The 23,822-nt window shown below is 39.0% G+C and overlaps 5 protein-coding genes across 17 annotated transcripts; 3 read left to right on the top strand and 2 right to left on the bottom strand.

The window, feature by feature from the left end:
* The first annotated feature begins 168 nt into the window (after nucleotides 1-168).
* Nucleotides 169-5,044, top strand: LOC128893488 (uncharacterized). 5 transcript variants are annotated; one of them, XM_054154468.1, is made up of 7 exons: nucleotides 169-1,243; nucleotides 1,690-1,862; nucleotides 2,019-2,507; nucleotides 2,619-2,679; nucleotides 2,788-4,345; nucleotides 4,489-4,725; nucleotides 4,826-5,044. In XM_054154468.1, exons 2-7 carry the CDS (start codon nucleotides 1,843-1,845, stop codon nucleotides 5,029-5,031), a joined length of 2,571 nt encoding a protein of 856 aa, XP_054010443.1. In that variant the 5' UTR covers nucleotides 169-1,243; nucleotides 1,690-1,842; the 3' UTR covers nucleotides 5,032-5,044. The 5 variants fall into 5 exon arrangements, with proteins under 5 accessions (XP_054010443.1, XP_054010441.1, XP_054010445.1 ...); XM_054154466.1 differs by having other exon boundaries at nucleotides 169-1,422; nucleotides 1,496-1,862; XM_054154467.1 differs by having other exon boundaries at nucleotides 234-266; nucleotides 1,106-1,862.
* Nucleotides 5,045-5,365: 321 nt separating this feature from the next.
* Nucleotides 5,366-18,235, bottom strand: LOC128893819 (uncharacterized). Its single transcript, XM_054155062.1, has 21 exons — nucleotides 18,109-18,235; nucleotides 12,666-12,743; nucleotides 12,149-12,387; nucleotides 11,893-12,002; nucleotides 11,714-11,810; nucleotides 11,415-11,647; nucleotides 10,811-11,195; nucleotides 10,170-10,737; nucleotides 9,721-9,751; nucleotides 8,775-9,530; nucleotides 8,464-8,647; nucleotides 8,217-8,393; nucleotides 7,365-7,992; nucleotides 6,995-7,193; nucleotides 6,814-6,910; nucleotides 6,455-6,584; nucleotides 6,328-6,383; nucleotides 5,958-6,156; nucleotides 5,743-5,890; nucleotides 5,558-5,663; nucleotides 5,366-5,500 (listed from the first exon to the last, which is right to left on the bottom strand). Exons 2-21 carry the CDS (start codon nucleotides 12,739-12,741, stop codon nucleotides 5,438-5,440), a joined length of 4,482 nt encoding a protein of 1,493 aa, XP_054011037.1. The 5' UTR covers nucleotides 12,742-12,743; nucleotides 18,109-18,235; the 3' UTR covers nucleotides 5,366-5,437.
* On the top strand, nucleotides 13,032-17,590 carry LOC128893500 (F-actin-capping protein subunit alpha). 3 transcript variants are annotated; one of them, XM_054154499.1, is made up of 4 exons: nucleotides 13,032-13,119; nucleotides 13,392-13,807; nucleotides 14,393-14,642; nucleotides 14,729-17,590. In XM_054154499.1, the coding sequence occupies exons 2-4, from the start codon at nucleotides 13,610-13,612 to the stop codon at nucleotides 15,145-15,147; spliced, it is 867 nt and encodes a 288-aa protein (XP_054010474.1). In that variant the 5' UTR covers nucleotides 13,032-13,119; nucleotides 13,392-13,609; the 3' UTR covers nucleotides 15,148-17,590. The 3 variants fall into 3 exon arrangements, with proteins under 3 accessions (XP_054010474.1, XP_054010472.1, XP_054010475.1); XM_054154500.1 differs by lacking the exon at nucleotides 13,032-13,119 and adding an exon at nucleotides 13,183-13,299; XM_054154497.1 differs by lacking the exon at nucleotides 13,032-13,119 and having other exon boundaries at nucleotides 13,162-13,807.
* A 385-nt stretch (nucleotides 18,236-18,620) lies between the features above and the next one.
* On the top strand, nucleotides 18,621-23,389 carry LOC128893497 (queuosine salvage protein). 2 transcript variants are annotated; one of them, XM_054154494.1, is made up of 6 exons: nucleotides 18,621-18,837; nucleotides 18,963-19,178; nucleotides 21,694-21,853; nucleotides 22,111-22,191; nucleotides 22,339-22,524; nucleotides 22,740-23,389. In XM_054154494.1, the coding sequence occupies exons 1-6, from the start codon at nucleotides 18,742-18,744 to the stop codon at nucleotides 22,976-22,978; spliced, it is 978 nt and encodes a 325-aa protein (XP_054010469.1). In that variant the 5' UTR covers nucleotides 18,621-18,741; the 3' UTR covers nucleotides 22,979-23,389. The 2 variants fall into 2 exon arrangements, with proteins under 2 accessions (XP_054010469.1, XP_054010468.1); XM_054154493.1 differs by having other exon boundaries at nucleotides 22,078-22,191.
* Nucleotides 19,039-21,711, bottom strand: LOC128893499 (fibrous sheath-interacting protein 2). 6 transcript variants are annotated; one of them, XR_008461354.1, is made up of 5 exons: nucleotides 20,849-21,711; nucleotides 20,415-20,762; nucleotides 19,973-20,284; nucleotides 19,773-19,865; nucleotides 19,039-19,688 (listed from the first exon to the last, which is right to left on the bottom strand). XR_008461354.1 is itself a non-coding variant. In XM_054154496.1 (3 exons), exons 1-3 carry the CDS (start codon nucleotides 21,253-21,255, stop codon nucleotides 20,104-20,106), a joined length of 936 nt encoding a protein of 311 aa, XP_054010471.1. In that variant the 5' UTR covers nucleotides 21,256-21,711; the 3' UTR covers nucleotides 19,039-20,103. The 6 variants fall into 6 exon arrangements, 1 of the variants encoding a protein (XP_054010471.1); XR_008461355.1 differs by having other exon boundaries at nucleotides 20,023-20,284; XR_008461353.1 differs by having other exon boundaries at nucleotides 19,773-20,284.
* Nucleotides 23,390-23,822: the final 433 nt, after the last annotated feature.

Genomic DNA, 23,822 nt, shown 5'->3' with positions numbered 1-23,822 from the left:
CCCCGAATAAGTCCCCCGAGGCGGTGAGGAAGCCAGCCGGCGGCTATCTCGAGACTGCTACCAATGCCAGCGGCAACACGTCCCGGCGCGGCGCGGCGCCCTCCGCGCGCTTCTCTTCTTCGTCCTCTTCATCGATGTCGTAGTACTTAGTTTTCTTTGCTTTCTTCGTTTCTTTCGCTGCCGATGAGTTTGCCGCGGCCAGACACGGTGCCCGTTGCTTACCGTCTCGTCTCGTGCTGGCCGTGGAAACAACGCACCTGGCACCTGTTAAGTTTTTCGAATCAAAGTTTCGCTAATCGATCGTTTCTTTCGACACGGGTTTCGATACGTACGTTTACGAATCACTCGTGCGACCTAGCGAATCGTTACACGTCAAGTTTCATGGAATTTTCACACGGTTGCGCGCATCTAGTCGACACGTTTTTACGCGTTATTAAACAATTTTCGATATTTTTTTATAATCGAACAGTTGTACAAGCGTCAATAAGAATAAGATGGATCTACTCGAAGAGCGCAGAAACCGCGACCTTTGGTATTTTCACCTTCGTCGCGGCACCGAGCTCGCGTCAAGGTTAATTACCAGTAGACTGTTGGACAATTGTAAATTATCGACGTTCGAATCGAATCTTCTTCCGCGATGAATAGCGAAACTCCCTACCGCAAAATAGAATTAATTTCTGATCGGTTTGCGTTCCGATCTGCATTCGTCGAAGAGGCTGTACGCGCGCCAAGGTTTAATTAAATAATTAGAAATGCTCGATTGCGCAATTGAGAGAAGCATCGATCGTTTAAAAATACGGTCGATTTCACAATTATAAGTTGCGATTCGGTCCCGTGGAATTACGCAGACTCTTCCTAGGAAAAGATTTCACCTTATATCGTAAAAGTTACGAGTTATCTTGGTCGTCGATTGTATGCACTTGTAATATCGTTCCCCAGACGAACGTAGATCGGTTGTAGTTTGGCTGGGTTCTAATAATAATCGATGCCTACGTGTCTCCAGGGTTCACCGCCGATACGTGCGTTGTGTTTGCGATCCGTTGTACCGGCCATAATTTCGCCGGCAGCTAACCATTCGGAACTCGTCCTTTTTGCTGTCCCGCAGCCTGGCTTCTGTCCGGCGCGGCGCCGATAGTACTTGGACTGATCGTTGGGAGTCTATTTGTGTTCCGACTTGGTTTTAATACGCGCACCGTGAAACGCAACTGCCCCGCAACGTACTTTCACGACCGACCAAATACGAGTATGTCCTGTTATCGGAATCGATCGATCGGCTCCGTGTGCTCGATACGATCGTAAAATCGGCCCCTGGGCCTATTTTTAAATATATCCACGACAGCGGGAAATGCGACTGTCAGTTAGTTTGTAGTTGTCTCTGTCAAAAGATCTCTGTCCAACTTCATTTCTACGAACGCTTTCGAGGTGATTGCTCGTTTAAACGGTGCCATTAAACGGACATGTCAATTTAACCCTTCCAAGCCCTAATTTCTATTAGATTCGAAACGAAACTGGCTACACGTGGACTCTGGTTTATGGTTTATCGACGAGATGACAAAAGTTGGTCGTTCGAGAAACGAGCATCGAATCCCGCGCCAGCGTTTTTCGTGAACCTTTATTTCGAGATATGTCAACTTGTGGGAAAACGTATGCCGAAATAATCGTTTTTCTTGTACGTAATTGACGAAATAGTCGCAAACAGCCGACGACGATAGCGTTCAAAATCGAGAATAACATCGAGATGAACCTGCACGATGATTAGCGAAGTAAAAAATTGAAAGATCCAGCGTGTACCGATTCAATGGCACCAGCGTCGGTTTTTCGATCGATTTACCTTTTGGAGGAATGCTGCTAAGTTTGTTCAGGTATGATCGTTCCTTTTAGCTAGTTAGCTTGTTAGGTACACGATCCTTCTGTTAGAATTACTCGAAATTCCAACTTGACTATTCTCGCTATTATTGTCTTATCGTTATTCGCAATTGCGTACGAAAGCGAGACTAAAGCTTTCGATAAACAAACAGATTGGCCATGATCGTTCCGCTACTAATCAGCGCAGTTTCCATCCAAGTCGACGACAACCGATTAACTCTCGATCCATTGGAGAAGAGCGAAGCTGTGCAACGAGTACAGAAAAATGCAATTTTTTCAAAGGAAAACGCGAAATCCACCAATGATCGTAACGAACACTTGGCTGTACGAAAACGACAACTGGACAAGGTTCATGGACCTGGACGGTCCGGTGAACGTAATTTAATGGAAAGTAGAATTCCTCGATTGGCCGATGGATATTTGGCACGAAAAATGGCCAAAGAGGCTCTGAAATCGCCAAGGATGCAGGAAACCATGCACAAGTTGACGCATGGTCGAAAGCCACCTCATAGGCAAGCAAAGCTTTACGCTTCCGTGAAGGTGCCAACAGTGCCGCGACGAAAGTCGTCGCTGGACGCGAAGAAACATGGTAGCGAGACGAGACCCAAGGGGCGCAAAAAGAAGAAAAGGAAAAGGAAAAGGTGCGTTTTTCAAAAAATCCAGTAAGATGAAAGACAAATGTTCGACACCTGTGCGTGACGCGATTAAAAACATTTATTGTGAAAATAATACAAAGGAAATGTTTTCGCCAGGCATCATCGGCAACGGTACAGAAATCAACACGCTGGATGGCAAAGAAGGGGATCTTCCAAGGTAGGTAAGCTTCGTTCTCCGCTTACCAATAATCCTAATTTTTGATCACGTGTACGATTGTACCGCACGTCGAATAAAACTTGGTTTGAAAACTATTCCCTCGCTTAGAGAACGTTGACCACCAGAAGCGACACTAAAAATGAAAATTTCATTGCGAAACGTACCCAAGCCGTTAACGACGTTAAATCACGGAACAAAGGACCGGTCGCGAAATCAAACGTAAAAATTACCGCCGTTGAAATAGACGGGAACGATTACATCGATCTTTCGACCACGTCCAACACCGAGTCTTCGATATCGTCGATGAAAACGCGCCAACACGGGAAACCCATGACGTTACGCGATAGCGAAAATATGATCGAACGTCTGATGAGAACAACCACCAAGGACCCGTTAAAAAAAAATAATTCCGTCGACCAGGGGATCGAATACTCGGATTATTACAGCGAAGACGACGTTCTCCAAGATATCGCGGCGAACAAAATTCCGATCAGAGTCGCTGTCGACCAAAAGAATCCTAACGATCGGTTCACACGCCAGACTGTAAATTCTACGTCCTTTTATACCGACAACCAGATCGATAGCAACCTTTGGCCGTACTATCAGGATTACGATGCTCCTAGCAAAGATTTCATTTACAACGACGATTCCATAAATCCTCTCGATAATTTCTACAATTATCCTACCGGCGAACATTCATCAGGATCAGGATTCCATCGAAATTCGAGACTCCTTGGAACGGGTGACGAGCTAACATTTCCGGATGATCGAAGAGAACATTTTTATATGCCACATCCGTATCCAGTCGTGGCTGAAGACGCTTCGGAACAACCGAACAATGCCGAAGTTCGACAGTTTGTTAATACAAATCAATTGAATTACGCGAATCGATACGAGAATCAAGTTCAACATTTAAATCCGAAGGAAAGTGTCGAACCAGAAACGGCGAACGTCAATTTTCCACAAAATGGAAATGTCAACGCGGAGGTACCAGAATTTTCGAATAAGTTTAGCGTTTCCAAGATGCAGAATTTCTCTAATGATCGACTCGGAGGAACCAATCTGCAACGTCTGGTTAATTACGACCAAAGTATAACCAATAGTCCTTTAGCAGGAAACACGAGACTTTCGAGTAGCAAAGAAGATATCGAGGCTCGTCCACGATCTAATTTCGACGATCTCGGGGATCAAAGTTCCCTAGAAAACAATAATTTACCTTCCGTGAATCTTCCTAACGCGATGGACCAACCTTTAGGAAAGATTCTAGAGTCGCTGGGAATTAACGTGAACACGGATACCAGCAACTCTGTTCCTTTCGCGAGTAGAGAGAACGCAATAGAGAGAACGAATAATCGTCACTATTTTCCTTCCGATAGCCTCGATCGACCAGTAGAGCATATGTTGAGTCCAAGTTACCTTAAACAGGAAACCAGAAACGAAAATACTAATTTGGGAGAAGGCTATTCCAGAAGACAGTTGACCGATAATGGAATACCGAACGATAACCTGGCACCGTTTAACGAACAAGGAAAGATGAAAAGTCACAATGTGAACATTTCCATCGCGATGCACGACACCAAACAAGTTGCCAGCGAGTTACTCGATACGATCATGGAGGAGCTGGAAGAGCTCAAGTTGGACCGTGCAAAGAGCAACAAAAAGGAAGGTAACGTAAAACGTACATTTCTAACATATGTATGTAGATAATATCGTCTAATAAATCAACTCTGAAGCTTACGGTGAGACGCTACCGACTCATTGTCAGGGTCACGGCTACCAGCTGATGTGTGAAACTAGCGATATTTTTAGGCTTACCTTGCCGTTTGTCAGGGTCCTGGTCAACGACACAGGCCGGAATGAAGCTGGACATGAAGGTCGTGAATCATACTATAATCGCGACGGTCTCGGAGCCACCCTCTCCGCGGTTTCACGAGAGTCTGCTCAATGGAACCTGGAACGTGACCGGTCACGCTCCGTTCAAACGTGGTTCACCCTTCACTCTGATCGCTACCGATAACCATACAACCTCGATAGCGGTGTTTGTCGGTACGTAACCTGTATTTAACCTGTTTTTCCAAACATTTTGACGCTGAACGAATAACGATCGATATACGAATATACCTATATCGATAAGCTAATGTTTCAGGTGCGTGCAGAGTGTGTCAAGGCATCGACACCATAGCAGGTGTGTGGTCCGTCGCTCGACCGCCAAAAGATTGTAGAGATTTTCAGGTTGCCACGAGCGTGTTCAACGATATATTTCGAAAAACGAGATGGTCCAGTTTGAAGGAGAAGGAACATTCGAACGGAACGGAAACCACTACACCAAAGATCGATAAAAAAAGAAGTTAGTGTAAACGCTTGGCGTCGATATACATACATGTATGTATGTATGTATGTATCCGTATGTGACGCGGAGAAATGGCGCTGAGATGATAGCAGAAAATGACTGACTGGACATGGACAATCGAGAGGCAGAATTACGATAAGAATATGCAGACATCGATGTTTGCGTAGCCTACGATTCCTTCCTACGGTAAATACAAAATAACGAATCGGAGCGTATACAGCAAAAATATCGTAGAATATTTTCTATTACTTGTGTAAGTAGTTTTTAATAAACTCGATCTTTTACAATCGTTGGAATTTTAATTAATGCAATTACCTCTTACTAGACTTTTACTAGACTTTTCGTCGAACGTTACACGCACAAATAATTTTTCACCGTTTTACAGGCATATCGTTTTCGATCATTTCTTTATAAACTAGACTGACGTTTTCCCAAACGCTGCCGTATCGTATCGAGACCAATTACGGAAATCTGTAATCGTTAGTTTTTCATTAACTACGCCTTAACGGTCAACCAACGTCGTACTACCTTCAATAGACCAATTTTCTCCTTCTCCTTTATACCGTATATAGGCAGTGTTACTATCTTTTCACTGTCTCCTAGCGCGTACTCTCTTAGATTGAAATTGGCGTACCTAAGATTATTTTGCGGAACCAATATACATGTATTATACATCGAGCAATTTCCAATTATACAAATTAATATTATCTTACCCGATTTCTGCGCATTCTTTCGTGTCATCCTCCTCAGGAAGGGGTTCGGAAACTACGATAAATCTTATGCTCGGGTTAGTGGACTCGTTGAGCATCGCTCGCAAAATGTTATCTTGCACCGCGTGACGTTCTTCGTCTACTTGAAATTCTGTAATTAAATTCACGAGAAACGCAATCTCTTCCGATCGTTAAAGAGGAAATGTTTGTTTCGTTACTTTTTCGAAAATTGAACGTCAGTTTTTGGTCGGGCAACGTGGGTTTCTGCACCGAGATCGTTTCCATATCGGCACCGCAGTACCCGAGAAAGGAAAATTCGACGTAAAGCAGCTGTATATCCTTGTCCTCCATCACAAAACTTTTCGGGAACAGAATAATATTGACGATTTCGATGGCGATCGTGTCTTTTTCAATAGACTGCAACAAGCAAAAGAAAAACTAGCGTTGTTTCAAGGATTTTCTAGCCTAAAATACTAAAAAACAGATATTCTGGTTTTTTTTTCTTTTTTTAAATATTTCGAGTAAGAGATCCCACAGAGAACCCATTAACGAGGATACAAGTAAAATGTTTGAAAGTGAAATTCATACGCCGTCGTTGGAAGTCTCGCTGTCGTAATTGTTCTGGTTCTCCTTGCTATTGGGCCCTGCAATTCATTCTCGTAAATAAACCACGCTTACGTGTAGCGAGAAACATGAACGCGAAGCGTGTAATTACTGAATGCGGTGGTGAACGCGAGTATGCTTTTCCGTTTGTACTTGTCCCAATTTTTCTGCGAGAAAACGTTGGTAACTTCCTGGAACGACTCGTTCGAATTATTCTGCGTCAGCAACCTATCGCGTACGTTCTGTATAATGAAAATTTCGTAATATTAAAATTATCCACGGTGCACCACCTTTCAAGTATCCGATTCTATTCTCTTGGGCCAGCTTAGCATTATTTATAGTAATTTAATTGTCCGCGATAATTTTCAAGAATGTTCAACGCTTCGAAAATGACACGCTCTATCCGCACGTATTATACATGTATACTGTAACAAAGATATATTCAAGTAAAGTTCGATCGTTGGTCCTTACGTTAGCGATATCGGCGTTGAACTCTGCTATACTCAATGACTCTGCTCGTGTTTCCGTTTCTTTGTTTGCATCGTTGATCGGTGGCTCGGGCTGCTCTCTAATAAAACGCGTGTCTTTCGATCAATAATAATTGAAAGCAGAAATGTGCTGAGAATACAACTAAAAAGTAAAGATCGATTACTTTTCTTGTAATCGATGATGATGCCGATACCGGTGCCGATCATCCAGGATATCAGGATCATTTTCAAGTACTTGTTCTGCTTTCATCGATTGTTCGTAAGGATTCGATAGACGAAGATCCGTATCGGTCACCTTCATTACGGTCAAAATGTCGTCATCAGCCCTAGCCGATTCGCTATCGCCGTTTACAGCCAATTCACCTTTATGTAACGTACGTGGTGCATACATGTATGTGTTGTATTATACAATTATAACGATGCTAAATTATAAAGCGAACCAAGATCACCGTGTTTCATCACCGATTCTACAGCTTTGGATTCGGATCGTTGGAAATTATTGCTAGATTTCTTTACCGAATACACTCTGTTCACCTTTACTTGTTTCAAATGGCATGGGCGATTGCAGAAAGATGTCATCCTTGGACAACTCGTAAGCCAAATGTTTGTCCGCGCCTCCCTCCTTTAATACGTACAAGCCATTTTTCGACGGCGCGGCCGCGGCCGCGTCATGTTTCCGCGGTGGTTCCACCGCTTCGGGTACATTCTCCCCGATGACTCGATGATAGTCCGGTTGACCGTTCAAGTTCCGTTTTCTCTTGAAAGCCTCCACCTTCTCGAGGTCGCAACTCAGTCTGACCCAGAGGGACAATTGTCCAAAAGTGGTGCCAAGCGAGCAGGGAATCACGCCGTTCACCGGAGCGATATAGTGCAGCTTGTTCTGGGGATAATCCAGAATGTCCTTGATACACAGCTTCCCCGCAGCTACCACGTAGCTGTCATTGTCCTCGTGGTAGACGTTCACTTGAAACATGACAAACTCCAAGAGAACGTAATTGAAGAAGGAATGGAGATCTGGGATTCGGTAAACAAACGAGGAATTGAAGTTCAACTTGGAACATTTTAACGTCGGTGTGTACGCTGTCTCCTGGTTCCATATGTCCCAGCTTACGAACAACGATACGTTTTCTAGGTTACTCTCTCGAAAAAGGATCTGTTTAGCCTAGCAATGTTCAACAGAAAAATCACTCTTTTCTTTATTCTTTTTCATTTTACTACGATACTGTGTGTATATCGTAAGCAAGATGTATTAAACACTTATCTGCTACTCCGATGTTTATTCCAACTTTGAAAATTACCTTTTCGTCCTAAATTCATCTCTACTTACAAAGAAACACCCACCGTGTATAGCGATATACGTATATCTTTATATAATATTGTACTAACAGAAGTTGAGAGTTGCAGAGATAAGATATGAAGTTCCATCAGACCCTGACCATCTGTTATTACTAACGGAAACGAGTCGGACGCGGAACTGGAAACATCGGCGCACTCGTTCGGGCAGTTTACGCTACAGAATGATTCCGCTTTTCGGCTCTTGGCGTCATCTATTATTTCCTTTACCTAATCCCAAGTACATTATCCATGCTTTAATATTTCCGTCGCGAGAATTTCGGAATATTTCAGCTCTTACTGATGAAATGCCAACTGCGTTGTTCAAAGAACAATCGTTGTCCAATAATTCTCTACATTTGTTCAACTGGTTCACGTATTCGCGCAACGATTTATCGTCATCGGAATCGTTCTTCGTTTTTGGAAATCTCTTGTTCCTTTCCCAAGATCTATATGGGCCTGCCTCGTTTTCGTCCAGCAATTTACTTCCAAAAATGAAAAAACAATTATCACTGGAACATTCTTCGATCTTTTTCAAGAAAAACTTGTAGATTCTTTTTGAATCGGTAACGCGATCGTACTTAACGGGTTAAAACCACGAATATTCGTTACCGTGTTATGTACATCGTGCCGAGACCATCCTGTATGCAACTATGACCGAAAGAATTGAACGTATCGGTTTGAACGTTTTCTGGAACGTTGTTGATTGTCATCGATCGTAATTTACGTTGGGAATTTCGATTATCGGCTGTAGATGCAGCGTGCGACTTCCTGTGACCGTCGTTACAACAACGGTAATCGCAATCAGAACTAAAATTGCAGCGTATCGTGTCGTTGCAATTACAATCTCTAGTTTCGGAGAACCTGGTAATTTGATTGCGCCACTTGACATTCGGAAACATTTTTCTTCTCATTTTTTCTTGGCGTGGTTTGTTATTAATGTTCGAGCAGGATTTCTTTATAGCACAACCGGATCCTATTAGACTGGTTGTAGTCCTTGAAACTCTCTTGGTTTCGTTTAAAGCCTCGATATTTAAGGAATTACTAGTGGCGTGCTGATCTTTGAGTGCTACATTTAAACATTTTTTCGAACCTCGACCGATTCTTTCGCCGATACTGTTATTCGTGTCATTCGAGAATTGGTGCTCGACTGTCGTTGGCCGATACAAACTGGCACCTTCGGGCATCGTACCCGAAATACAATATTCTTGTAGTACGTTAAATAAAAGAGACAAGAATTTATTGGTATCGGGAGGTTGGTACTCCAAACGATCAGCGGAACTTGGGTATTTCTCGTTTTTCTCTTGCCGAGATTCGCGTTGGAATGCTGGACTTTCTTTGAGCGCTCGACTAAACGTTTCTGCATCGCTGCAACACAATCTAACAATCATTTTTGAAGGTGGCGTGATAGGATAGGGAGTTTAAATAAATGGATCGAAGAAACGTTTCTTCGAGAAACGTTCATTTTTCAACGGTTGTTATTATTGTAACACCGAAACATATATTACAACGTAACGAGGATCGCACAAAGTAGTAACACCGATACACATACGCATACATTCGTTTTACAAGAAAGGCGAACGTAAAAACTGTAAAAGACCATTCATCGAGAATGTACGGCAATACAAAATTTGTTTAAGAGTTTTGCGGCCACCCACCACCACCGCAATTACTCGAACACTTATCTACGTATATTTTATTATACAGGGTGTTTATATTTATAGTTATTGCTCCACCCTGTATATTATTTTATCTCGTCCTTCGAGCGAGCAATTGAGAGACTTTTAAAGACCAATCTGGAAGCTTGACGATACGATCGCTACATCTATTTCTCTTGGAGCAACGATGTTAAATTTTGTCAAGAATCTCTATATCGGCGAACGAATAGAATATTCTTCGGCTCGTTAAATGTCCGCTGCTCGATATTGAATAAATTGCTACGCGAAATCAAGTATTTTATCGAGACTGATCGGTAGCCGAAAAGTCTTTGTCAGCAATTAGAATCGCCGAAGAGCAGTTTTTCAAGGGAGACAACTTGCCTGTGTCTCTGGTTTAGATCCAGGATGTCGTTATAGTCTACGTCGTTAGCCACATCCTTGTAGGCGAATCTCGCTGCATCTAGGGGTGTATTAATTTGTGCTTGTTCCAGAAGCTTCAACATCTTCTCTGGCGTCAAAGGATTCTCCTTAGATATCGTCCTTTCCGTTTTCTCCTGGATGACGAGCTTTTCTCGTGGTTCGTCCTGTGATTTCTCTTCAATGCCAGGCGTCATGGCTGATGTCACTTGATCTTTTGTGTTCACGGTGATCAGTTCAACCGCGTACTCTGTTTGCACGGATTGGTCTATCGGTTTGGAGGCTTGCAGTCCTCGAGTAACGTAAATCGTCTCTTCCAATCGTACTATATTCTTGGATTCTTCGCAACACTTTCGGCACGTTGTTACCAAATCGGCATTGGATTCCTTTCGCTGGTATCTGTCGGTCGTTGTCGAGAGTTTTTTATCGGGCTGCTTCGTTGATATCTGCGTTGCCTTCGACGTTTCCTGTTTCTCGGTCTGAGAATGAGTTTGAAAAGACTGTAAAATAACGCAAGTATCGTTTGTTGAGGTGATTATTTAAACGAATCTATTACTTTGGAAATAAACTGACCGTCAACTGTACCATTAAACTGTCCATGTTCTTTTGAAGTTCGTCAAGTTTTTCAAGTAATTGCTCGTTCGAGATTTGCAGAGCTACGATGTTGGTTTGCTCGGCATTGAAAGCAGTTTTTAAAGCTTCCCGATCATGACGCTGCTCGTTGACCTTTCTTTTCAGTTCTAGGTTCTCCGATTCAACGTCACCCTTCTTGGAACTGAGTGCTATAAGTTCGCTGTTGTGTTGCTGTAATATTTTCAGCTCGTTCACCAAGTCCTTTATCTGCTCGTCCTTCTCTTTCAACGAGAATTGAGAATCTTTCGTCTTCAGCATCTGTTTTTCGATCTCTGATAACCGCCTCTTCTCTGCTAAAAGCGCCTTTGTAGTCTCTTGGTTGTTCCTAATTGTGTTTATACAAGGGTTGCGATTGTTTTATTTATTTCAACTCGAAAACTTTCAAGCATCTCAACGCAAAGTCGCAAAAAGAGAGAGAGAGAGAGAGAAAAAGAGAGTAGCGAGAAACTCGTAATGCAACGGGTGAACATTGTTCGTTGAGTGCCAAACTACGCCGCGTGCCGATGCACAAGCAAAATATGTATAAGTGAGAGATTGAGCGTACTTGGTCGTCTCCTCGAGCATCCTGTTTAGACCGTTAATTTGCGCATTCAACGACTCGTTCGTGTTCCGTGCGACTATCAATTTATCATTCAGCTGCTTCATTTGTCGCCAGCATTTTATGTACTCGATATTCTCAGCGACTTTCTCCCTCCGAGCAGTAACCGTATATGCGGACAGTTCTTTTTCCAGCTGCGCTATCCTGCAGGACATCTCTTTCTTTTGCGCCTCCAATTCCTGTTCGAAACCAACATTCGACTCCAAGCGTTCAACTTTCAAGTATTTCCAATGTATGACTATTACCTCAATTTTACTTCGAGCTTCGTAGTCGTCGTTAACGGTCTCGACGATGCAGTGACAAGACGGTATCTTGGTGCGGCTGTTCTCGCTTCGACACGTTCTAAAACAAGGATCACGACGATCAGTGATTTGTAGATCGTCTCGGATCGCTAGTAATACGAAATATAACGGTCCGCACTTACATGCGCCCGGAAGATGGCCTAGTTTGGGGATTGCGGCTCCTCGATGACGATCTACCTGTTACCGCATGACTCAACAGTTGATTTCTCAACACAGAGATTTTATCTTTCAGCTGGAACATCGATTAGTAACGCACCTCTTTTACATAAACTTTTATACATGGTAATTGTTAGTTTTCTTTAAAAGTAAAGTTAAATTCGTAGAGTTAAGCAGTTGAATTTCGGTATTTCGATCAAGTTCAAATGTTCACCCCACTACCTTGGAGTTTTCGAGTTCAAGGGCGATTATTTTATTTTTGTCCTCGTAAACGTCCAAAGCGACGGTACAGTTTCTTGGATTGGCAGTCACTCTCATCAGCTTCGTCGCCAATCGTTTGATCTTGTCTTCCTGACAGTTTGACAGTTTCTTCAAGTCGCTTGCTTCTTCGAGCAGTCGTAAATACTTGTCCTCCAGCTGGTAACGATCGAGCTTATACACAAAATGCCGTTCTCTGGGATCTTTGGTATGTTCAATGTGAAAATAAGAAAATAATATCAGCTTGAATTTGCCGAAGACATTGCACTAATATTTGAAAATATGAAAAGATTACACAGTTAGTTCTCGATATTTTCTCTCTCTTTCCCTATATATATATATATACATATATACGTGTATGTGAATCGAGGTCTTACTGTATACTTTTCGAGTTGGATACACTAATGTATTAATGTAGTATCGAATCGATAGTTAAAGGTAACAAGTAATATTTTGATAAATTTTTTCATGAAATACACACCTATATTACTGCGACAGGTATCCGCGCAGGAGCCTTCCCTTACAGGCAAAATGTCTCGATTCGGATCGTCCACCATATCTTGAAAATCCTGTTATATTAGACTTTACCGTTCAATCAAATAACATGATTGATTTTGTTTGGAAATCTAGCAATATTTAATTAATTTTATTTTAACGATAATTCCAAGATTGTAATGAAAGAAAAGAGGAACAAAATATTTGCAAGTTGACAAACATATTTAAGGACGACGCGAATGCGCGGTACAATATGGCTCGAACTCGAACCCATGTTTCCTCTCAATTCGAGAGCTATTCAAATTTTGGCGGGTAAACCAGATACCCAGCAGCGACGAACTTTCGATGAAAAGTATGATTTTCTGATGCGGTTAGAAGGGAACATTACACGAATCAGCTGCGATATCCTGATAAAACGTGATATCTGGCTGTATCAATATGTAAGTATATGTATTGGAACCAGAATCCAGAAGGCAAAAGCACGGCTGACTAGGAAGGGGCAATAATCGTAGTCGAGATTCATCTGAAATTTATCATGTTCTGTGTGATACCGATACTCTGTCTTCCTATCGTAGATATCAAATACATTTTGTAATTATTTTATCGGCATTACTTGAGAGGTTTCTACGAATATTTGTCTATTTAACATTGCGTACATCGCGTACATCGCATTCCGCAGAAACGTTGAAAAAGAGAATGATATTGTTTGTAGGTTGGTTTGGTGTGAAAATGATGATGTGGTAACTTAACAGGTATTCGATGAAAATCCTACTAAATATGTTTGATATAGTCGATGACGAGTTACGAGTTATGTCCCGTTTGCGATGCGTCACCGGGTATATAGGGCAGTGCTTCGATACGCCGGTACAACCTGCACTGCACTAACCTTGGTTTGACATCGCGGAGTGTGCGTGCCAGTGGAAAGGTAAGATGGCGGCGGATGGAGATGTGATTCCTGATCAAGAAAAAGTACGAATAGTTTCGGACTTTATACTGCATTCGCCACCAGGCGAATTCAACGAGGTATTCAATGATGTGAGGGTCTTGTTGAACAACGACAACCTGTTGAAGGAGGGTGCATCTGGGGCATTTGCTCAATACAACAAGGATCAGCTCACGCCTGTTAAGGTATCATCATCGACCTTTCCGACGATCTTCAACGATTTTTTATGATAGTAACCGCTACGCCGTTCGGTATTTGTGGCATTAAAGGGTCACGGTGTCTCAGGAACGTCCGGTATCAAATTTCAACGTCTAATAGCGTGCCTAATCGGGCAACACGCGTCCGGGATTTCGACAGGTGACGTTGACTTTTTAATGAAACTGGAGCGCGAATAATGTTCATCTGGTTCCTGTGATTGTTTATATCAAATATCGTCCAACTTGTATACGACAGTTATTACGCGAGAATCTTCTTGAAATTTCGATCGTGATTGTGCGCCACTGTATAGTTAATTTTAGTTACATATGGTGCTGGTTTTTCAAAGAAAATTTACAAAATCCATTGTTAATTTTTTTTCACTTCCCGTTCGGTCAAATTTTCGTTTCATTATTTGAACGGTATGTATTTTACAATAGATTCGGTTAAATTCCATTAAGGTTAGTTATAGATTTGCTACAAAGGCATTTTGCATCTAAATTTTTTGCTACAACATCGACATAATTTAAAGCTTTCGCGTTATACCTAGTAATTTAATCTACGTTTGGCTTCAGATCGAAGGAAGCGAATATCCTGCGCTTATAACGGAACACAATGACTTAGGCGGACAGAGGTTTTACGATGCCCGTAGTAAGCAAAGTTTTAAATACGATCATCTTAGAAAGGAGGCCCAAGATTACGAACCATACGAACCGGATTCCATAGCCGAACCTTGGAGGTCAGCCTTTCAAGATGAAATAACGACTTATACTCAAAGTCATTATAGACACGGCGCGTGTTCAGTTTTTGGAAAGAGTCAAGGAGGTATTACCAGTCCTTTTGGGTAACCGTAAGTTATACACTTCCACGATAAGAAATGAAAATAACGAATAGCGTTTTCGTTTGCATAGGTAATATTACGCTAACAGCTTGCATAGAAGATCATCAGTTCCAACCTAAAAATTTTTGGAATGGCCGTTGGCGTTCTGTGTGGACTGTGAGTTTTAGTCCAAGTTCTGGAAATGCGGAACTAAGAGGTAGCCTTAAAGTACAAGTTCATTATTACGAAGATGGAAATGTACAGCTGGTCAGTAGCAAAGAAGTAAAAGAAAGCTTACCAATTTCAAATGAGAAACAAACAGCCAAGGAGTTAATACGACTGGTTGAGGAATCAGAAAATGACTATCAAACTGCTATTTCGGAAAACTACCAAACCATGTCTGACACAACCTTCAAGGCCTTACGAAGGCAATTACCCGTTATGCGAACGAAAATTGACTGGAACAAAATTGTATCGTACAGTATTGGCAAAGAGCTTAAGAGTCAATAGAACTAGATTTTTTTATATAATATTAAGAGAAATAATTAAAAAGCGCATTTTGCTGCATGGGTGAAGTCTGGAGGTGTGATGTGCATGGGAGCAAATGTAACGATGCTATATAAACTTTGGTTAAAGATGTTTGACTGAAACTCATGCATGCCACTCAAGGTTCCTCTGGACCCCTTAATTATCTTATTGCAAAAGTTTAAGCAATAGAGAAAGGAATCTTCGTAATCATCGGTTGCTTGAAAAAGAAACAAAAATAGACACTTTTATTACAATATACTATTGCTTTTTTACTCATTTTTATAAGTTCTATATTAACGATTTCTAACTGCTCAATAACTATGTTTACTATCTTGTATCTTATTTTTAACGGATTTCATAAGCAAGTCTTTTGCTGTAACGTTGATTTCAAACATAATACAATTTACATGCAGGTTAGAGATACTCATCCGCATTATAAAAATATTCTTTTTTTTTTACGATATTCAGTCAGAGTAACATTAATCGATACGTTAATCGTACGTTAATGGATGTGTGTTACATTTGCTTATAGAATCACTAGCATTTAATAAATTTACACTCTTGGGGTAACGGGGATCCTTGGTCTTACTTTTTGTAAGCATTTTTTAATTAGAATTATATTTAGTGAATCAAACTATGTCGAATCTGTAATTAATAGCCAAAATCAAATATGAATTAGCAATCCGGAGTGAAATATTGGAATTCATTAATGCATTTAATGGATTCATTCAAAGTTTATCAATTAGATAGTAATCTATACTGTTGGTATCAAACAGATATAAATTATTTAATTTATAGTTTCATGATCTCGTGCAATAATTAATTTTTAATGTGAACGACAATTTCTGGCGAGTTGCATTTATCGAATTTATCCATTACGATTAATTAGATGGATTATTGTCTTATTGATAATTTGGATGAATATATCCTTCTACTCCGTAAATTCCATACTATGCAATTTATCGTGTTTGCAGTCAGGAGTAGAAGGTTAAATACCTTTCTCTTTGTTTTTAATCGCATCGATATCGTGGCGTTAGCTGTCAGAGTATAATGTAACGTGAAATGTTACACGATCGAAAGGAAGTTGCTGTCTAACATGTGAATGTTCGGTCAGCCTAACGAAATCATTGAGTTAAAAAAACTTGGATTAGTGACAATTAAAATTTCGATTCGTTAGTTGCACAATAATACAATTTTTTCTAACACTTAAGCCTTGTAACACCTAAAAAGCACAATAACACATCTCGTATATCTTGAAATGAATATTATTACCGTACTGGTTTCATGCTATGTACAAATATAATAGCATGCTGGGGCCACAGGTGATGTCAAAATATGTAATATCAAATGGAATAGGTATGTCTATCTTTGATTTGCAATCTGGTACGCAATGCCATTACGTGTTCATACCATTCGATACACAAAATATACATATAAAGGAGATCGTAACTCTACAAATATCGGTGGGCAAGGCCTACTATTTTTGTCCAATTTTATATTTCATAAAGTATAAATTTATACATTTTTGTTAAGATGTATTGTTTTACAATAAGTATGTCTATTATGGCAGATACGTTGCAAAGTTTAACGATACCGAATAAAATAAATGTTAATCATTGCAACTGATTAATTTCTGTGTTAATTATATCGTAGTTGTATGGATCATTTGTATCGAATAATGATGTTGGAAAATCTTTTGGTGCTATCGCTTACCACACATTACACAACCAGACATGTACGCGGAAACGGAAACTAACAAAGTACATAATGCATTGTACATTGTAGAATGTAGCCTATAGCCCGCTGGAGCCTTAATCTGTTCACTTTACGTTGAGGGGGTATTATGTACATATGTTATTTGAATGAATGAATGCGACGAAGCACACTACCATTTGACTTTTCAGACTGTAGGATTCGAAACATGTTTGTAATATTATTCATATTTTGTAAGTTACATCGTAATTCAAAAACTTTTATTTAATCATGCCATTTGACAACTTTTCAAAGAAATTTTTCGAGCAAAATACAAGAAAAACAATCTACGTATAAGACTATAAAATTGTTTTATCAGTTGTGGAAAAGGAAAGTTGGATAAACGTGCAGCGATGATACAACAAAGTAGTATACTAACTATCGCAATAATTGAAATTTTATATGTAAATATAAATGTGCATATTATTTAAACATTGTAATTTGTGTTACGTATGTAAATTACAAATGAAGCGTTGAAGTTTCGAATCTTATCAAACTTTACAGAAAATAGTTGCCTATGATAATAAAAATTAGGTATTACCTACAATCGAGTGTATCGTAAAATAAGAAACGCATGTCCTTATGTAAAAACTTAAACACAGAATACATTTATCAGTTAAATTATGTATTATTAAATGTTATGATTGATTAAATAAAGTGACACAACACTTTATGTTTCGACTATTAACTTTCAAAACTATAAATTACGTTCGATGTGGATAATAAATTTTAACTCTGTAACAAATTATAATTTTCACACAGAGAAAGCAAGAACAATAATTTTACTTAAATTATTAATGAATATATGGTAATAATAGAGTCATGGAATTATTTGGATGAAGAAAAAGAACACAGGAAATGTGCCACGTACATTTTATTTTCATACTTAATAAAATGATGAACTATGATAGAAGAATGTATAAATAAAATTGTATCATAGCATCATGGAAAATAACCTCAAATTTTGGTATTAATATTATAAAATAAAAAAAAAATATTAAGCATCATCTAATATGCACAACTCGGTTATATTTTTAAATTATTTTCCTGCAATTTCTCATACTAAATTTACGAGTTCTCTTATTAGCGTGCTTCATCTAAGCAGACGCAGTGTACATGTGCTGTTGTGCGTTATGTTTCAAAGAATACTTTTAATAAAAACTATACGATTACAATATTTAAAGTTCTTACCTTCCTTTGACGTATTACAAAATTCTGAAACACTGGTACAGTAATACCAAGTTAGTCATTTATGCACATAATTAAAAGATGATCCAAGAAACGATCCCACGAATTTTGACATTGACAGCCATGTTTGTTTACAACGGAATTGTTGCTAACGCGCCATGGATCATATGTCACGTGATAGAATCATACCAATAGCGCCATCGGTGGGGGAATGCTTAAGCTTGTAGTAAAAGTAGTTTCTACTGCGTACACTAGATGACGCGACAAATTTATTACATACCGACGTTACAGTTTTTCAATGGTGGCGACTCCAAGCGGCGAAAAATCAAACTAATTTTCGGAATTTGGTCAGCGCCTCTATCGGGAAAACGCCCATGTTTGTCCTCGAATAGTTCCCACTGCATCCGCTAGGTAGCGCCATTTGTCTAATTAACTGTAGATGGTAAGTTGTTTTACATTTTACGACAAACTTGGGCATTTTCCCACCGCATGGCGCGCCACTGTGTACATGCGTGCATGTCGTTATGTTGTTCGAGGCGACAGGCGTTCTCAGTGGCTGTCAGGCAGTGATTAATTTAATATTTACTGATTAATTTTTCATTGGTAATTAGACGAACTGTAATATTATATGTAACAATGGCTCTAATGCCGAGAGAATCTGGCCATCAAATAGCAATGTTATCTAAAAATGTTTTCCTCCAAGAATTAGGAATTAAAAATATAACCTATGTAGTAAGTAACTTTTGTTTCTTCAATTTATATTACAATTCTATCGTGTAAAAACAAGTACAGAATATTTGATTGCACTGCAATTAATTATCTTTTAATAGAAACGATAAGGTTATCCTTTTTCACAGATTTTAGAAGACCTCAAGAATCGGAGAATAAATACAAACAATTTTTCCCAGTTTCAATTTCATCCTTCTCCCGAAGATCACAGGGCTGTCGATTGGATATTCGTCTTAGATACATTGAATTATTCGTTTTGGAGCAAATCGGATTCTCCAAAGTGGACCGTCAACGGCCAGACAGGATATTTTGCATTGTGTGCTTCTATTAAGAGGGCGATGGATGTGAGTCATATTCTTTTATAATCTTAACAAAAGCACTCGACCATAGAACTAATTTTATCTAAAGTTAAGCTGGTTTTGATAAATATACGAATAATGATGCTATGTTGCAACAGCCTTAATGGAATCTTTAATTATTTGACATCTGCACTTTTCTGTAGGTGTAGAAGCTGTCGCTGCTTCAGAAGTTTCTATAGTTTTTATCGTAGACACAGATTCTCCTATTGTTTCCAATTCAGGTTTTTCTTCTTCGTCTATTTTTGTCTTTAATCGTCTTCTCTTACCTGTTCTTCTTTTACCACTTTTACCACTTTTACCACTTTTACCACTTTTACCACTTTTATGAACAGTATATTTTTTCTTTTTCCTTGCTTTTGAATTTTTTTCTTTCGTTTTGGTCTGTCCATCCTTTGCTATCTTCCTCTCATTTCTTTTTTTCAACATTGTATTCTTATCTTCTTTCATTGTTTTTTTCTTTGTTTGCGATACTTTTTGATTGGGATACTTAATACGCTGTAGGATATAGTTTCTATCGAGTTATCTAGGTTTGGTTACATGATTTATCAGATTGCCAAAACAATTTAGAAATTCTATCACCTTATCTGTATCACGTTTCATCGGAGTGGTATAAGCATGCATAAGCTTGGATCGATGTTCCCTTTTGTCAGATTTTACAGATGATACTGGATTCTGCGATATGATTCGTGGTGTTAATTTTAGTTAAATAGTTGAATTTTTATTAAAAAAAATACTTATGTATCGAACGTTTCTGATATTTATAAATTTAAATGGAATACTTTGTCAACATGGTCGTTAAAACCTTTCTCGCAGCAAATTCGTTCCCCACCTGCGTAGCGTCTAGCCAAGTAACACCTTACGAACATTTTTACATCCTTCAAGAGTCCTACAAATTAAATTATCACGTTTATCAATGTCCGTATGTTAAACTCTCAAGTACTCGGTAACAAGTACTTTTCATTCTTTCTGTTTCTCGGTTTATTTTATCATTATACGCTCGTATAAAGTCTTTGCGTCGATCGTCTATACATTGTAACAGAAATTGCTCTTTTTCAATTTGTTTCCTCTGAAATTCGTGTCTTTTTTCCCATCTAAAATATTACGACAAATGTTAGAGAGAGAAAAAAAAAAAAGAAAAATATTAGCGACAGCTAAAGAAACTTTCTTTAAATTAATTTACTTGGATATCACAACTGTAATACTTGAAACATTGATGCATACTTTTGTTGTACCAATTTTCGTTTCTCTTCTTGTTCATGCGATAATCGCATTTCCCTAGTTTTTTTGCGTATGCGTTCTTTTCTTCTCCATTCTAACAGAGTTTGAATTATTTTATGTCGTTCACGATCTGCTGCAGCTTTTTGTTTCTGTCGAATATGTTCTGCTCGCGTTTTACTCTTAATACGTTGCAAGTTTTGAACTTGTTGTCTCCTTAATAACAACATGTGTAACCTTTCTTCGACTTTTTGTTGCTTCTCTTTTTGTTTTTCAAGTCTGAGTTTTTCAGCAATTTTACGATTTCTGATAATCGTTCTCCTCAATTTCATTAACTTGTCTCTTTCTTTTAATCTGATGATGGAAATTGTATGGTAACGTTTATAAATATTATGTATGTATATGGTCATCTGTAACTCGATACATGTTTTCGTGGTTACCTTCTCACTTCGTTCTGTGCTTGTTCTTGCGCATACCGAATAGCTCTTTCTTCGGTGGACCATTTCGATCTTTTATTTAGCTCCTTCCTTATACTGTCGCAGTGTAACTTTCGTAAATACTTTCTGTACATGTTATAATCGCGCAACGAGCACTTTGCATCTAAATTCTTTGTAACAAGTCCAGTTTTGATTAAATGTTGAATATTATTCGGTCTGGAGAAGTAAGGAACTAAATGCTTATCGTGAAGGGAGTCGTAAGTTAATTCCATTTCGTAGCAGTAAGGATCGCTCAAGTTAAATTCTGCATCCGGTGCCGGAATCCATAACTCTTTGCCAATTTTACGTCTGGTAAAATTATAAGCACCTTCTGGTCCAGGTACCATTGGAATCTTTGACTCTAATGGCATTACTTTCCATTTTGGTAGACCAAAATTTGGAATAGCACCTTTAGGTTTAGGAATCGATTCGATAAGCTTGTCCAAACCTCTGATTCGAATAAATAGGACAGAAAGAAGAAATGGAATTAATTGTGAAAATATATTTGTAGATTTTACCTAATGAATGCTCACGTGGGCCTTTTAAGACTAATTATGTCGGTAGTATGTTTATCGCACGTTGACATCATTTTATTGGCCAGAAAGCGAAACGTTTGGTCAAAAACGATTCTTGAGAAATTTGACGAGAAAATATCGTTTCATCGTTATTCGTGTACGCGTCCAACTTCATTTGTTTACAAATCAAATGTGTTTACGTTGTTTTAAAAATAGTTTGAATATGTATCGTGTATCGTGTATCGTTTCATTGAAAAACATCGTAAAACGCTTAATTTATTGTACATCGAACAGGAGGGAAAACCTATAATCGACCCAAAGTATTACTCTCGCATAACGAGGTGCGACGCCGAGCAGATTTTTCGGGGCGATAATACAGCTACCATTCCACTTTTAGACGAAAGAATAAAGTCATTGCGAGAAGCTGGAAAGATTTTGTTAGAAAACTATCAAGGTACTTTAGTTGTATACAAACAAAATTAAAAAGAGAAGAAGAAAAGAAAAACGAAAGTGTATAACATTTGTCTTTAAAGGATTTGATAAATTGTAAAGTTATCGAGCGTGCTTTTTCTGAGCAAATTATCATACTTGATTCGCTACAATTCGTTACACTTTGCTAAGTATTGTATTAAGTCTGTGATGCTGCAAGCTGAATCGTAAAATGTTGTTCGATCGTAGGCACCTTCACGGAATGTATCAAATTGTGTTCAGGTTCAGCGGAAAAGTTGCTGAAACTTATCGTGAACGAATTTGTATCGTATCAAGACGAGGCCGACTACCAAAATCTTCGAGGTAGGTGTGCCAGGCCGAAAAGGCAAGGCTAACTCTGTTATCTTTAAGGTCAATGCACTAGTAAAGTATCGATTTGTCGAAACCGTAAAGATAACGGTGTTATGTTATATCGAATCAGTCGCTTACGAGCGAACGCTTTCCTTTTAGTAAGTTTCTACAAGAGGGCACAAATATTGGTGGCCGATATTTGGACTTGTTTCAACGGCGAGGGAATAGGTGAATTCCACGATATAGACTATATCACGGCATTCGCTGATTACCGTATTCCTCAAGTTCTCTTGCACTTTGGGGTGTTACGTTATAGCAGTGGACTGCTATATAGGCTTCAGTGCGGTAAGTTTTCTTGCAAACGAATTGTTCACTTTCAGTGCGGCCATTGCACCAGTAATCCCCGAAGAGTATGTGATCGTACACAAGTACGTTGATCGTACGTAAAAGTGTTACGACGTTACGACTTTGCGACTACCGAACGAGCCATTCGATGAAAGAGAGCTTCTACCGTTAGAATAGAGTGTAGCACGTTACACCTTTTACTCTGACATTTGCAGATGAAGAGTTAGAAAACGGCGGGGATGACGAAATTGAAATTCGCGGATGCTCGATAAGGGCTGTCGAGTTGATGAAGGAGGAATTGAGATATTTGATTGGTCGCGATCCGAATCTAAACTTAAAGAAAACAGATGTCAACGAGATATCGATAGATCACTATTTATGGAATTATCGACGGGATCACGCCGCTGAGCTAGACCGTATACCGTTCCATAAAACGAGATGCATATATTACTGAACATTTCACGCATTCCTACCATCCTAACGTTTCCAAAATCTTTTTGGAAACTCAACTATTTTTGCGATTAATAACAGGTAATACTATTGTAAGACGTTTGCAGTTTAACGGATTCATGTATTTTCGAACGTTCGAATAAAACTGAGCCACCGTATGGTTTCCCGTGATCGTGACTTACCCACGATATGTTCTTTTTTTTTTCTTTTTTTTTTTTTAATCCTTGACCGTCTCGTTACACTTTAAGCATGGAGAAACAGAGTACATAATACATTTCATACATTCATAGTTTTGCTATTTTATCAAAGGAACATCTCTCTTTCTGTCGACCGAATTTTTATAATTATTTATATATACATTGACATAAATTCTGACATTAATAAATAACAAACAACGCACATCTTACGTATTTAATTTCAAGTTTATATAAATTTCTATGGATTATAAACTTGCCAGACTGAATTCATACTTTTTCAATGTATTTTTGTTCTATACACGAAGCAATTTAAACGATTCGAGTCACATATACATATAATATTTACAGTCGATCGCAAAAACGGCCATAAAATAAAGAATGTATCCGAAGAAAAATGTACGATTCAAAAAGTAAAGTAGATTTCAGTTGAAATTTCGCAAAGCGAACAATTATTCCCTCGTAAATTTCGAACATTCATTTTCTTTGGCTGATCGTTAACGTCATTTGGCACGAGCGCAATCGTATCCGCGATTGCTTTTAATTTTATTTTCGACGATGCACTAAAACTAGAGGACGAACCATCGATTATTCGTTGAGCCTGTTTCGGTCAATTTACTCTGTTCGATGTTTAACGATGTTGAGCATGCTTAC

Source organism: Hylaeus anthracinus, unplaced genomic scaffold (assembly GCF_026225885.1).
Source record: "Hylaeus anthracinus isolate JK02 unplaced genomic scaffold, UHH_iyHylAnth1.0_haploid 3, whole genome shotgun sequence".
NCBI classification, from domain to species: Eukaryota; Metazoa; Arthropoda; class Insecta; order Hymenoptera; family Colletidae; genus Hylaeus; species Hylaeus anthracinus.
The sequence above is the reverse complement of the archived record's forward strand: the minus strand, read 5'-3'. Positions and strand labels throughout refer to the sequence as shown.

Bases quoted from the DNA above. Each gene is read 5' to 3' on its own strand.
- LOC128893488 (XM_054154468.1), top strand. From the start codon at position 1,843: ATGCTGCTAAGTTTGTTCAG. The intron at 2,508-2,618 runs GTGCGTTTTTCA...TGTTTTCGCCAG, and splicing joins AAGAAAAGGAAAAGGAAAAG to GCATCATCGGCAACGGTACA. The intron at 2,680-2,787 runs GTAGGTAAGCTT...TCCCTCGCTTAG, and splicing joins AAAGAAGGGGATCTTCCAAG to AGAACGTTGACCACCAGAAG.
- LOC128893819 (XM_054155062.1), bottom strand. From the start codon at position 12,741: ATGGTGGACGATCCGAATCGAGACATTTTGCCTGTAAGGGAAGGCTCC. The intron at 12,388-12,665 runs GTGTGTATTTCA...AACATACCAAAG, and splicing joins TACCTGTCGCAGTAATATAG to ATCCCAGAGAACGGCATTTT. The intron at 7,194-7,364 runs GTGAACAGAGTG...CGTTACATAAAG, and splicing joins GCCATTTGAAACAAGTAAAG to GTGAATTGGCTGTAAACGGC.
- LOC128893500 (XM_054154499.1), top strand. From the start codon at position 13,610: ATGGCGGCGGATGGAGATGTGATTCCTGATCAAGAAAAAGTACGAATA. The intron at 13,808-14,392 runs GTATCATCATCG...GTTTGGCTTCAG, and splicing joins ATCAGCTCACGCCTGTTAAG to ATCGAAGGAAGCGAATATCC. The intron at 14,643-14,728 runs GTATTACCAGTC...TCGTTTGCATAG, and splicing joins TTTTGGAAAGAGTCAAGGAG to GTAATATTACGCTAACAGCT.
- LOC128893497 (XM_054154493.1), top strand. From the start codon at position 18,742: ATGGCTCTAATGCCGAGAGAATCTGGCCATCAAATAGCAATGTTATCT. The intron at 21,854-22,077 runs GTACTTTAGTTG...GTTCGATCGTAG, and splicing joins TTTGTTAGAAAACTATCAAG to GCACCTTCACGGAATGTATC. The intron at 22,525-22,739 runs GTAAGTTTTCTT...TGACATTTGCAG, and splicing joins GCTATATAGGCTTCAGTGCG to ATGAAGAGTTAGAAAACGGC.
- LOC128893499 (XM_054154496.1), bottom strand. From the start codon at position 21,255: ATGCCATTAGAGTCAAAGATTCCAATGGTACCTGGACCAGAAGGTGCT. The intron at 20,763-20,848 runs GTAACCACGAAA...TTCCATCATCAG, and splicing joins GCACAGAACGAAGTGAGAAG to ATTAAAAGAAAGAGACAAGT. The intron at 20,285-20,414 runs GTATGCATCAAT...GTAATATTTTAG, and splicing joins CGAAAATTGGTACAACAAAA to ATGGGAAAAAAGACACGAAT.